The sequence below is a fragment of the Hyaena hyaena genome, unplaced genomic scaffold, assembly GCF_003009895.1.
Source record: "Hyaena hyaena isolate Hyena2069 unplaced genomic scaffold, ASM300989v1 scaffold_235, whole genome shotgun sequence".
NCBI lineage: Eukaryota > Metazoa > Chordata > Mammalia > Carnivora > Hyaenidae > Hyaena > Hyaena hyaena.
The window spans coordinates 348,667-361,836 of NW_024080867.1; the positions used below are offsets into that span (position 1 = coordinate 348,667).

The 13,170-nt window shown below is 52.6% G+C and overlaps 1 protein-coding gene across 5 annotated transcripts in view; it reads right to left on the bottom strand.

Annotated features, from left to right (window-relative positions):
• Positions 1 to 298: 298 nt before the first annotated feature.
• NLRP12 (NLR family pyrin domain containing 12) overlaps positions 299 to 13,170 on the bottom strand; it is a 30,034-nt gene continuing 17,162 nt past the window's right edge. For 2 of the 5 annotated variants that reach the window (XM_039244139.1, XM_039244142.1), the window contains 6 exons: positions 12,615 to 12,785; positions 10,166 to 10,336; positions 9,540 to 9,710; positions 4,430 to 4,600; positions 2,416 to 2,586; positions 299 to 1,806 (listed from right to left, as the gene is read on the bottom strand). In XM_039244139.1, coding sequence (XP_039100070.1) covers positions 1,719 to 1,806; positions 2,416 to 2,586; positions 4,430 to 4,600; positions 9,540 to 9,710; positions 10,166 to 10,336; positions 12,615 to 12,785 — 943 coding nt within the window. In that variant the 3' untranslated portion in view covers positions 299 to 1,718. Of the gene's footprint in view, positions 1,807 to 2,415; positions 2,587 to 3,213; positions 3,370 to 4,429; positions 4,601 to 9,539; positions 9,711 to 10,165; positions 10,337 to 12,614; positions 12,786 to 13,170 lie in introns of those variants that run through there. The other 3 variants (XM_039244140.1, XM_039244143.1, XM_039244141.1) reach the window with 3 other exon arrangements.

Here is a 13,170-nt window from a genome sequence, read left to right on the forward strand (position 1 = left end):
ATGCAAGTGCTCGGTGGATGTACTAACCTGACTTCTTCCCAGCCGTCCTGTCCTGGACCTGAGCCCTCTTGCAGAGAGGCCTCCACCCACCACCAGCCATTCCTCTGCTCTCCTGGAATGCTGTACAGCCTTCAGTCCATAGGAAAATCTTTTTGTAGTAAGCCAAGGACCAGTTTTCCCTGACCTATAAATGCCTTAACCACCTTTATTCTACATTAAGTTGTACTTTCTTTTGAGCCCAGCCCCATTTTTGACCTTGCCTCTCAATGGTGAGTTCAATAAAATAACCATGACTTTGTGTGGGTTTGACTTTATTTAAAAGGGGGCCCTTGGCTTTTCAGCAATGTGGGATGGAGGGGCTCGGCTCCCCCATAGAAAAAAATCTTTGACTTTAACATGGGTTTGGTAGAACATTAGAAACCTATGGGGCCCCCAAGTGGCCCGGAGTGTAAGGGACCCTGGTCATGTATCTTCTGCTCAGGTTGGCTAGAGGCAAAGCCAAAGTTAAATGCACATTGACAAAGAATCCTGGGGACTGTACCCTGGAGATAAAGGCCCAAGTTACAGTCCTTAGTGAGTTTGCCGAGCCAAGCAAGCACACCAGCTTGGTCGCGGGTTTTAAGGTCTTTATTCAGAAATGTTCCAGAGGCCTCCACTTGAAACAGCTGTGTCCCAGGAGGGATGTGCCCTGTGAGGCTCCCAAACCAAGGCAGGGCTGTACCCAAAATAAGTTCACATCCTGGGAGATTTCTTGACCCCTGGCATCCTAAACCTTATCAGACCAGGGTACCCCCCCCCTCCACACCTTCCACCCTTCATCTACTCCCCAAGATGAGCCCACAAATGTTCTGGTCCTCAGGCCCCCTAGGATCTGGGTACGAGTGGGCCAGGTTTCCCCTTGAGGCTTCAGCAAAGAGCCTGGGGCATGCTTTCTGGGTTTGGGGGGCTGGAAGCCAAGGTAGGTTGAGGGTACTCCTTTCAAGAGCCAGATGCCAATGAGACCTTGATGTCACAGGAATGTCTGCAGAGTCTGAATTTCCTTTTCCAGATTTCCATGGGCTCCAGGGTCCCTGTTACCCCTACAAGCTCCCTGTGCTCCCCGATACATTCCAGTCTTTGCAGACTTCACTTCCGGCTTCAGTTCAGCATGCTCAAGGCGCCCTGGGCTTTCCTGCTGGCCAATCACTGGCTGGGCTGAGCCTCCCTATCTCCAAGCCCCAACCAGGAAAGTCTGGTTTTGCCCATGTCCTCCACAGCAGGGGACAGGTCACCGGCCAGCCGGCAGGGGTGTGGAGGGCGGGGCTGCTGACCTGGCCAGCATTCTCCGGCACACCGCCCGCCTGCTGAGAATGTCTAGCACCCTCATGGCACCACTAATCCCTCGAGAACAAGGCTCCACTTTCCTGCAAATACCATTTCAGCTGCACACTTGCTGTAGGGGGCTGACTCCTGCTGCAGGATGGACCGCTGGCATTAGGAGAATCCTGAATTGCTGAGTGTCCTGGGGGGGGGCCACAAGAACCCCTCTACTGAGCAGGTTCTGTCCAGGACACTAGCAACCCCCAAACCACTACGCCTTGATGGCGCCACCCCCAAGCAGGAAGAGTTTGTGCTGCTTGGGAGTTTGTCTCCTACATGGAGCCTGCTCATGACCGCCCAGCAGCAGGTTCCTGGGATGGTCTTCCTCTGTCCTGACTTCAAGAGGAGGCCTAGATCCATCAGCAGCCAATGTCCAGGTGAGGCTTTGTTCCCCGAAGCGCGTCCAGCCTTCTGTGGGTCGTCTTATTCAAGTCCATTCCAAATAACCTGAGGACACACAGTGGGGAAGAGTATTCCAGGCCGTGGCCGCGGCATTCGATGATAACGCCAGATCTCTCAGGCGTCCCGCCTTGTTAACACGATTCCATCACCCAGTCCTTGGTTGGAAACCAACTCCCATGGGGAGACAGGCTGGGCCGGGCAGCTACACACCATCCCAAGCCCCTAACCTGTGTTCACTGGCGTAACTGGTCATCTTTAAGAAGCAGCTGGGTTTCCCTCCTACAGCTGGGGGGACACTGAGGAGCTAAGAGGCTGGGTGATTTGCAGAAATACATCACAAGCCTCATGTGACAATCAGAACCGGAGGCCTCACAGGGTCCTCTCATTCCCTCTAAGCTACAAGGTTAGGAACTCGGCCGTCCGTGAATCCCCCAGAGTCACACAGCTGGCCAGCAGCACAGACATCTGCCTGGACCCCGGGGCGGCCTCCTCCCCGCTGCACACTCCCTGCATGCGCTGGTGCATGAAGGGAACATTACCACATCTTCTAGCCCACTTGTCCATCCCACCTGGGGGTCTCCATGACCAATCCTCACCCCCGACTCCGAGCCCCATGCCCCAGCTCCTACGGAACCAGAGCCCCCTGTCTCTCACCAGAGGACGCGAAGTTTGCAGCCAGGAGGACTCAGCCCTTTGCACAGCAGCCTGACCCCCGAGTTCCCCAGGGCGTTGTTGGTCAGATACAGCTCCGTCAGGGTCTGGCTGACGCCCAGGGCGGAAGCAAGGTCCTCACAGGCTTTGGCCGTGAGGCCACAGCTATCCAGCCTGCAGAAGACAGAGTGGTTGAAGCAACAGAAGGGGCTATTTTGGGAGAAGTGTCTTCAAAGGGATTCAGGGTGATGCTTTCAGGGGGCCGATTTCAGAGAGAGCAGAGTGGAACCCGACCAGTCCAGGTTAAGGCCAAGGTGGTGCAGGAAAAGAGTTAAGGGTGGCATTTGAGGATGCTTCTCAATGCACACTTCCATCTATGGGATTCCCATTGGTTTTATGTGAAGTGTCCATTTCCCTTTCTGGTACTTCGATCCCAATTTGTAATTGAAACCCCAGTCTCAGTCCATCTGGGGCTCACGCTGCCCTTGAGCTCAGGATCCAGGCCTAAGCCAATTGGTTTCCATGTCTCCACGTCACCATGAGTGGTTTCAATTGGACACAAGACCCAACCAAAACCAGTGAGGTTTTATTCAGAACTTAGACCTGGCAAGAAGTTGTATGTTTTGAAAAGTTTTTTTTTTTTAATCTTTATTTTTTGAGAGAGACAGAATATGAGCAGAAGAAGAACAGAGAGAGAGGGAGACACAGAATCCGAAGCAGGCTCCATGCTCTGAGCTGTCAGCACAGGTCTGATGAGGGGCTCAAACTCACAAACCGTGAGATCGTGACCTGAGTCGAAGTCAGATGCTCAACCAACAGAGCCACCCAGGCGCCCAGAAGTTGTATCTTGTCAACAAGCAGGATCAAGGTTAAACTTACCTGATAAAAGAACCAATACAGCAACAAGTGGGGAAGATAATGGAGAGCAAGAATCCAAACGCCTAGATCCAGCCATGCCTGAAGCCAATGTCAGTTACATAAGTCAATAGTCTCTGTCTCACTTTTTTTGGAGCATGTATGAACTGGGCTGCCACCTGCCCAAACAGTGCGCCCTCCGGTTCTCCCGTTTCCTCTCTGCCCCCCGCTGTGTCTCTTTCCTGCATCCCTTGCCTTTACAGTAACAATAAAAACAGGTAGCATCTACTGAGGAACAACTGTGCACTGAGCACCTTGCTAAGGGCTTTACATTTAGTTCCTTTGGTCCTCACAGCAAGCTTCGAAAGAAGTAGTATCACAGCAGGGATTTTAAATGGAAATATTTTAATCTTAGTTTGGCTGAGGCTGTGACGGGAGCGAAGCCAGCTCCCCAAGCGAGGTACAAGACAACAGCTCGGGGCTCTCAGAGGAAGAGAGGAAAAACAGCTTGGTGACGAATACCCACCCACACCGCAGGTGCAGGAGGGTCAGGAGAAGATCGGGGAGCGGCCTGCGGAGGGGGTGTGCGAGGAGGCCGACCCGGGCACGTACCTCCAGAGGGAGGGCCCTTGTAGGAACAGGCTCATGGTGCCCTGCGAGGTGCCTGCCAGATGGGGGGTAGGGAAGTGCTGCCCCTGAGCACCCATCCTGATGCCCACCTACCCAGGCCACCAGATAAGCAAGAGGCTCAGAAATGACCACAATAGAAATAGTCTCTCAGGACGGGAGCCAGGCAGGTTCTGGGGACAGAGGAGGAGGAGGAGTGACAATTCACATTTGACTGAAATTCACACTGGAACAGATTGAGTTTTTATTATATAAAGGTCACTGAGAAGCCAAGAATCTGCCCAAGTAAATGTCAGCGGAAAAGGGGAAGTTTACAGAAAATGTTTACAGGCAACGATGGAAGGGAAAGTGAGGCATTTGTGCTTGCATCCCGCAGAGAATCAATTACTGCCCGAGCTGCCTGCAGGCTTTGTCCCGGCTCTGGGCTCCCGCGGTCTTCCAGAGCAGGGGCGCCACGTCCCTCCCACAGAAGCACAGGGGCAGAGACGCGCCCCCCCGCCCCCGCCAGGCCACAGTCCCGACCCCCAGGGCTCACCACAGTTTCTGCAGTCTGCAGGTGGGGTGTCCCAGCCCCTCGCACAGCGGCCACATGCCCCCGTCCCCCAGGTCATTGAAACTCAGATCCAGCTCCTGAAGGTGGGGGTTGACCTGGAGCACAGCGCCGAGACCCTCACAGGCGGCCGAGCCCAGCCTGCAAATGCCCAACCTGGAAGACAGGACGCAGAGGCGAGCTGAGTCCGGCCGCAGGCGTCCCTGGGGAGGGTGCCGACCAGGTGCCCGTGCAGGGCAGTGGTCGGACTCAGTGTCCCCTGACCCACCGCCACCTGAGACAGAAAACAGGAGAAGCAAGGGACAGGTGGGTGAGAAGACGGGAGGAAGAGAGAAATACAAAGAAAGAGGGAAAGAGGAAGGAAGGAATCCAGGGAGATTGTCTGATTCAACACGAGTTGGGTATTTGATGGGTGCTGGTGTATCAGATTCCTCCAGCTGCTGTAACAAGTTCCCACATGGGCGCCTCACACAGTAGAAACTGCTTCAGGGCTCTGGAGACGGAAGCCCAGCCCCTACCCCCCCACCCCTGCCCCCGCAGCCCTGAGAACCTGGTCCAGCCTCTCCCCCTGCCTCCCACGCTCACCAGCTCATCCGGCCCTGCAGAAGCATCACCGCTTCTCTGCCTCTGTTCACAGTGCGTCTGCCTCCAGGTGTGTCTGCCTCCAAACTTCCCTTCTTCGTGAGGACACCAAATTCGGGGCCCACCCTGCTCCAGCACGCACTCACCTGAACCAGTGTTATCTGCAAAGACCCTGGAATGGGGAGCTGTGTCCTTCCCCAGTTTCTTTTTTTAATTGATGTTTTTTAATTTTTAAAAATATTTTTATTTATTTTTGAGAGAGAGAGAGAGACAGAGCCTGAATGGAGGAGGGGCAGAGAGAGAGGGAGACACAGAATCCGAAGCAGGCTCCAGGCTTCAGGCTGTCAGCACAGAGCCCGACGTGGGGCTCGAACCCACAAACCATGAGATCATGACCTGAGCTGAAGTCGGACGCTTAACCAACTGAGCCACCCAGGCACCCTTTAATGCTTATTTTTGAGAGAGAGAGAAAGAGAGCATGAGCAGGGGAGGGTCAGAGAGAGAGGGAGACACAGAATCTGAAACAGGCTCCAGGCTTCAGGCTGTCAGCACAGAGCCTGACGTGGGGCTCGAACCCACGAACCGTGAGATCATGACTGAGCCGAAGTCAGACGCTTCACTGACTGAACCACCCAGGCGCCCCAATATGAGAATTTTTTAATACAGATGAGCCCATAGCAGCAAGTGATTTATAAGGGTCTCTCTTTCTGTTTTTAAATTTTATTAATTTAAGTAATCTCTACACCCAATGTGACGCTCAAACTCACAACCATGAGATCAAAAGTCGCATGCTTTTCTCACTGAGCCCGCCAGGTACCCAACAGCAAGTGATTCATAAGCAGAACCTCATCTGCTCCTCATGACAGCCGCTGGGAGGAAAACGCCGTCACTATCCACTGTCAGGACATGTGGGCTGCTGTGTACTGGTCAAAGTCACAGGGCTGGGGTCCGCTTAGCCACTGTCCACACACTGTCCGTGGGCTCTGTTGCAATCGGAAGACTATCTGGGGGCTTAAGAGAACCAAATGGGCTATTTCAGAGGCTCCTGGGAGGCTAAGTCAGTGAAGTGTCCACCTTAGGCTCCCGGTCCATGAGCTCAAGCCCCACATCCGGCTCTGCATTGACGGCGAGAAGCCTGCTTGGGATTCTCTTTCTCCCTCTCTCTGTGCCCCTCCCCTACTCATGCGTGCGTGCACTCTCTCTCTCGAAAGTAAATAAACATTAAAAAGAGTGCTATTTCACTGTACAGTATTTTTTTTCTAATTTTCAGACATTCCTGCCTGTCCTTAGATACGGCTCCCCTAGGGTGAAAACCGGAGCTCTCCTTTCCTTCTAGGGTGTCCGTGTTTCCCTCGGGGGACATGTAGATCTATGTAAACATAAGCATCTGGCCTGCTGTGTCTGGACAAGGGAAAGAGCCTAGCCTCGGCCAGTAAGAGCCACCCAGGGATCACTGGAGAGGTGTTTTTAGGGGCATCTGGCTGGCTCAGTCAGAAGAGCATGCAACTCTTGATCTCGAGGTTGTGAGTTCGAGCCCCACATTAGGAGGAGACATTACAACGTTACGAAAAAGTAAATAAATAAACTTAAAAAAACTTTTTTCACACATTCTAAAATGTAATGGCAGAATAAACGTGTATGAATAGCTGAAAATTTGCAAGAAGAAAACGCAAAAGGGGCATCTGGGTGGCTCAGTCGGTTAAGCATCCGACTCTTGGCTTCAGCTCAGGTCATGATCTCATGGTTTGTGGGTTCAAGCCCCGCATTAGGCTCTGTGCTGACAACGCAGAGCCTGCTTGTCTCCCCCCACCCTGCCTCTTCTCGCTCACTCTCTCTCTCTAAAAAATAAATAATCACTAAAAAAATAAAATAAGGACAGAATTTCCCTACTTTATTAAATGACATTGAAAAATGAGAGAAAAAAATTGAACCCCACCTAACCCCACATGTGAACACAAAGAAGAAACTGAGAACACCCTTGACCTTGTACTGGCAAATGATTTCCTTCCTTCCTTTCTTTCTTTCTTTTTTTTTTTTTTGAGTTTATGTATTTATGTTTTTTAGTAATCTCTAAACCCAACATGGGATTTGAACTCACAACCCTGAGATCCAGAATTTTAAAGACATTCTTCTGACTGAGCCAGCCAGGCACGTGGCAAAGGATTTCTTAGACACATCACAAGGATATAAATCATATGGATTTGACCTCAAAACATAAAGATTTCTGTTTGACGAAAGCATCCACAGACAATTTGACAGGCTGAGATCCTGCCGGGCAGACGTTTCCAAGATACACACCCAACAGAAGATTAATATCTGAAACAGGGAACATTCGCAGAGCAAGGCAAATATAGAACACATACCAAAGACATAAATAAATTATACAATTAGGAAATTCACAGAACGGGGAAACCAAAAAAGCCGATAAGCACATGAAGAGATACTCAACACTGAAATGCCATTTAAGAACATTTTACACCCACCAGGGTTTTAAAGATAGAAAGTTGAATAACCATAAAGATACGGGCAAAGTAGCTTTTCCTAAATAGCGGGCGGAAGTGTAAACTGCCCATCTTTCTAGAGAGCTATTCAGATGGTTGGAGATGTCAAATTCAGCCTGAGTGTGTGACTCCATGCCTGGGTTATGGGGGTGGAATCTTAGAAGGTTCAAGAAAGAACACACACAAGAATGACTCTCACAGCACAGCCGGGGACAGGGGCATGGGTGTGTGCAAATAATGGAACGCAGGTCAGCTCAAAGGGAAATGTTAGATATGTCTGCACCAATGAGCACATCCTCAGTTACAGAGCGGGGGAGGGGAGAGATTGCTGAGTTGTATCATTTAGTTAAGATAAAGACAGGAGTGCCTACAGAGGAGCTTTGGGGAGCCAGTGAAGGCAACACAATTAAAACAGAGGCAGGGGTGGGGTGCCTGGGTGGCTCAGTCTGTTAAACGTCTGACTTTGGCTTGGGTCATGGTCTCACAGTTTGTGCGTTCGAGCCCCGCATCAGGCTGTCAGCACACAGCCTGCTTAGGATCCTCTGTCCCCCTTCTCCCTCGGCCCCGACCCCGTGCGTTTGCTCTCTCACTCTCAAAAATAAATAAAAAAACCCAGAGGTGTGTGTGCTTCCATAGTGATAGTGTAGACCGGATGCGGTAGAGAAAAGAATGTGAAGAAATGCATTTCTCTAAACATAACAAAAGCCGTAGAAGTCAGGCTGGGCACAATGTCTTGAAAGAAAAAGAATAAAATAAATCTCCAGCATGAATGACATCAGATAATAGATGAGGCTTTTGTAGGATACACAGACTGTCCTCTGGGACTACAGGGAAAAATGATTTTCTGAAAATTGACAGCTTTCTGTATTTTCTGTTTGTTCCTCAGTTTATTCATCCATTCCCTCATTTAAAAGCATACTAACCAGGGGCACCTGGGTGGATCAGTCAGTTGGGCTTCCGACTGCGGCTCAGGTCATGATCTCATGGTTCGTGGGTTCGAGCCCCGCACCAGGCTCTGTGCTGACAGCTCCGAGAATGGAACCTCCTTTGGATTCTGTGTCTCCCTCTCCCTCTGCCCCTCCCCGACTAGCGCCCGGTCTTTTTCTCTCTCTCAAAAATAAATAAAGCTTAAAAAAATAAAAATAAAAATACATTAATCATACTGGAATTTTAAAAATTTAAAAACTAAATAAAGAAAGAAAAAGAAAAGATATGTATTTCTAAACACCCCTTAGCCTGGCGCTATACTAGCCACCAGAGTATGGAGCTGACAGGGGCGCCTGGGTGGCTCAGTTGGTTAAGCATCTGACTCTTGATTTTGGGTCAGATTATGACCTCACAGTTCATAGATCAAGGCCTGTGTCGGGCTCTGTACTGACAGCTTGCTTGAGATTCTTTGTCTGCCTCTCTGTCTCTCAGTCTCAAAATAAATGAACTTACAAAATTAAAAAAAAAAAAAAAGTGATGCTGAGAATTGTAAGGTCAAATTAAATCCCAAAACTAGAAGTCTAGATCTTACTTAGGGGTTAAGGAAGGAATCCGTGGGGATGAAGCATTTGTATGGAGTCCTAACAGATAAAACAAGTTTTCAGGGAAAGAGGAGGAAGAGCAAAGCAAGAGGGTATTCCAGGAAGAAATAACTGTGTGTGCAAAGGCCCTGTGGCAGAAAAATCTTTGAGGCAGATGTAGCTAGAGGTTGGGAGAAGAGGGAGTGAGAGTGAGATGGAAGAGCAGACGCAGGGGGCGCCTCAGTGGCTCAGTCGGTTAAGTGTCCGACTTCGGCTCAGGTCATGATCTCACGGTTCGTGGGTTCGAGCCCCGCGTACGGCTCTGTGCTGGCAGCTAGCTCACAGCCTGGAGCCTGTTTCAGATTCTGTGTCTTCCTCTCTGACCCTCCCTTGCTCATGCTGTCTGTCTGTCTCTCTCTCAGAAATAAATAAAACATTTAAAGAAAAAAAAAGAAAAGAAGAAGAAGAGCAGACACAGATGATGGTGAGGAATGCAGGACTCACCGGAGGGTCAGGAGTCTACACTGGGGATGCCTGAGGCCGTCACACAGCAGCAGCACCCCGGGGTCCCCCAGGTCATTCAGGCTTAGGTCCAGCTCCATCAGGCTCTGGTTCACACTGAGGACGGAGGCAAGGTCCTCACAGGCAGCGGCAGTGAGGTGGCAAATCTTCAGCCTGCAGGAAATCCAACCCGACGGGCTCTGGGAGTGTGTTCTTTTTTTTTTTAACTTCTTAAATCTTAATCTTTTTTTTTTTTTTTTTTTTTTTTACAAATAGTTTATTCTGGGAGTGTGTTCTATACAACACCAATGTCACCTCCTCCACCCCAATCTTAAAAGTAGTGCATTTTCAAACAAACAACCCATTGTTTGAAAATGGGCAGAAGTGTGAGTAGACATTTCTTCATAGAAAATAAACAAGCTCACAGTTTACAAGTTTGCGCCCCGCGTCGGGCTGTGTGCTGACAGCTCGGAGCCTGGAGCCTGCTTCGGATTCTATGTCTCCCTCTGTCTCTGCCCCTCCTCTGCTCACACTCTGTCTCTCTGTCTCTCTCAAAAATAAACAAACATTTATATGGCTTAACATTACCATCCTGACCTTTTCTTTCTTTGGCCCCATGAAGAACTCACCAGAGGATCCTCAGTCTACACACTGGGTGCCTCAAGCCTTGACATAAGAACCTCAGCCCCAAATCCTCCAGCGGATTCCCCGCCAGGTCCAACTCTACGAGATGCCGACTGGTGCTGAGCACAGAGGCGATCTCCTGGCAAGCGCTGGCCTCCAGCTGACACTTTCTCAACCTTGGGAGGAAAGAGACGGTAAAGGGGGCGCCATCTTGCTTTCCTGGCTCATGCCCTGGCCCATCGACTCACCAACAGGAGCCTACACACTTCAGCATAGCCCAGAGATGAGTGAGACGCCGCTGTCTCCAGCAGGGGCATCCTGTCTAAGGAGGCGAAGGGCTAAGCAATTATAGTCCAGGGAGGGTGCCGTGGAGGCAGGAGAGTGCCGTGGCTCACGGCGGGGTCTCTAGGACTCAGACCCGGGTGCGTCCATCTCTGCCACTCACCAGCCCCGCACCCTCAAGCAAGCTGTCTGCAAGTCTGTCTCACGGTCCACGCGCTGCCTTAGGTTCCCTGCCTGTAAAATAAGGACGGCAGTCACAAGGCTTCTAAGGTTGTTGTGAGGACGACAACATTTACGGAAGGGGCAGGACCCAGTTGGTGCTCAGACGGTGAGCTGCTGTTTATTACATAAACCATCGTGGTGGGGCATCTGGGGGGCTCCGTCAGCTAAGCGTCCGACTCTTGGTGTCAGCTCAGGTCGCGACCTCATGTATTTGTGAGTTCAAGCCCCAAGTCGGGCTCTGTGCTGACAGTGCAGAGCCTGCTTGGGATTCTCTCTGCCTCTCTCTTTCTCTCTAAATAAATATGTAAGCGTTAAAAATAAAATAAACACTGGGGGGGAGGGGGGATGGGCATGGAGGAGGGCACTTTGGGGATGAGCACTGAGTGTTATGTAGAAACTAATTTGACAATAAACTATTTGTAAAAAAATAAATAAATAAAATAAAATAAAATAAAATAAACACTAAAAATAAAGTAAAAAATAAAATAAAATAAATAAACATTAAAAATGAAATGAAATGCAGAGAAGGACAGATACCATATGTCTGCACGTAAAGCAGGATTAGGAGGAACTTAACAGAGGACCGTGGGGGAGAAGAAGGGGGAAAATACTTGGGGAGAGGGAGGGAGGCAAACAGTGAGAGACTCTTGAATGCGGAGAACAAACCCATGGCTGATGGGGGTTAGGGGGGAGGGGAAGGGGGGAGATGGGCGTGGAGGAGGGCACTTGTGGGGATGAGCCCTGGGTGTTAATATGGAAACCAACTTGACAATAAACTATTTGTAACAGAAAAAAAAAAAGAAGAAGAGAAAGAAATGAAATGAAATGGTCGTGGTGAGGGGAACACCTAACTCAGGTTTGGCACAGTTAGGGAAGGCTCCGGGTTCTTGAGGCTAAGCAGGAGTTCCCTCGTTGGGATAAGGAGACGCGGGGGGAGATAAGAGAGAACATATATGCTCATCTCTGCCCCGGGCCCAGCACAGAGCTCCTGAGCCCTGTGATTCCCAAGTGTGGGCACATTAGGACTGTCTGGTTGTGACGGGTGGGCTCGCGGGGGTCTGGGCACCAGAGACCAAGCCCTGACGACAGTTTAGAACCTTCAGCGTTGCCCGCCCCCCCCCCTTCCAGCAGGGAGAGGCTGGAAACGGAGTTACTGGTCCATCTCGCCACAGGAAGAAGGCTCCGGAAAACCCCCAGAGCGGGGTGTCTGGGGGGCTCCGTCGGTTAAGCAACTGACCGGCTCAGGCCGTGATCTCGCGGTTGGTGGGTTTGAGTCGTGCTTCGGGTGAGCCCCACTTCTCCTTCTCTCTCCCTCTGCCCCTTGCTTACTTGTGCCCCCCCCCCCCCCCCCCCGGAAAACCCAGAAAACAAAAAACCAACAGCGCGTGGTTGGGAGATGCAGGCTGGTGAACACGTCCACACCGCCCTCACCAGGAGGGTGACGCACCCCGGCCCCGTGGGGGCAGACACTCCCAGGCCTCATCCCAGGCACCTCTTCCTCCGCGTTCACCTGTATCCCTGGTCCCAGCCTTTAATACACGGCGAAGCCTACGTGTTTCTCGGGGTTCTAGAGCCGCTTTGGGGGGCCCCACTGCGGCAGGGGTCGGACAGAAGCCAGGGGACGACCTGGGCGTGCGGGCGCCTCCGAGGCTGCGGAGGGGCGTGCGGGGCGGCCGGGCGTCACGAGCTCACGGGCTCGGCGCGCACCCCTCAGGGCGCGGGGTCTGCCAGGGAGGGTGGCCTGGGCCCCCCACTGTGCACTCGGGACAGGTGGGGTCCAAGGAGGCCAGGCAGGGGTTCCCTGAAGCTCAGGGTCCGAGGCAGGAGTCCAGGTCCACAGGCGGCCCCGGCCTAGAGGAAGGGGGGGCGGGGGCGTGGCCCTTGGGGCTCCTCCAGCCCCGCGGGGAGAGGGCGCGGGCCACGCACGGGCCGGGGGTGCGGGGGACTCACCGGAGGGCCTGCAGCCTGCACGCGGGGTGCGCGAGCCCCGGACACAGCGCGCTCACGCCCGGCAGCCCCAGCCCGTTGCCGCTCAGGTCCATCCTCGTCAGGTGCGGACTGGCCGTCAGCGCGGCCGCGAGGTCCCGGCAGGCGGCGGGCGCCACGCGGCACCTCCGGAGCCTGCGCGCAGGGGGGGCGGGGAACCGGTCACTTCCGGCGGCCGCGGCGGGCTCCGCCGCTCGCCCCATCGCTCCCTGCTTCCTTCGGTCGGGACCTGTCTCCCCGTCTTCTCAGGTAAAAGGAGGGGTTCCTGGGTGTGACTCAGCCGCTGACCCCTGGTTTCGGCTCCGCGCCTGAGCTCACGGTTCATGAGCTCAAGCCCCGCATCAGGCTCAGTGCTGCCGGCATGGGGCCCGCTGGGGCTCTCTGTCTCTCTCTGTCTCTCTCCCTCTCTCCCCCTCCCCCTCCTCTCTCTCCCCCTCCCCCCCTCTCCTCTCTCTCCCCCCCTCCTCTCTCTCTCCCCCCTCTCTCTCCCTCTCCCCCTCCTCTCTCTCCCTCTCCCCCT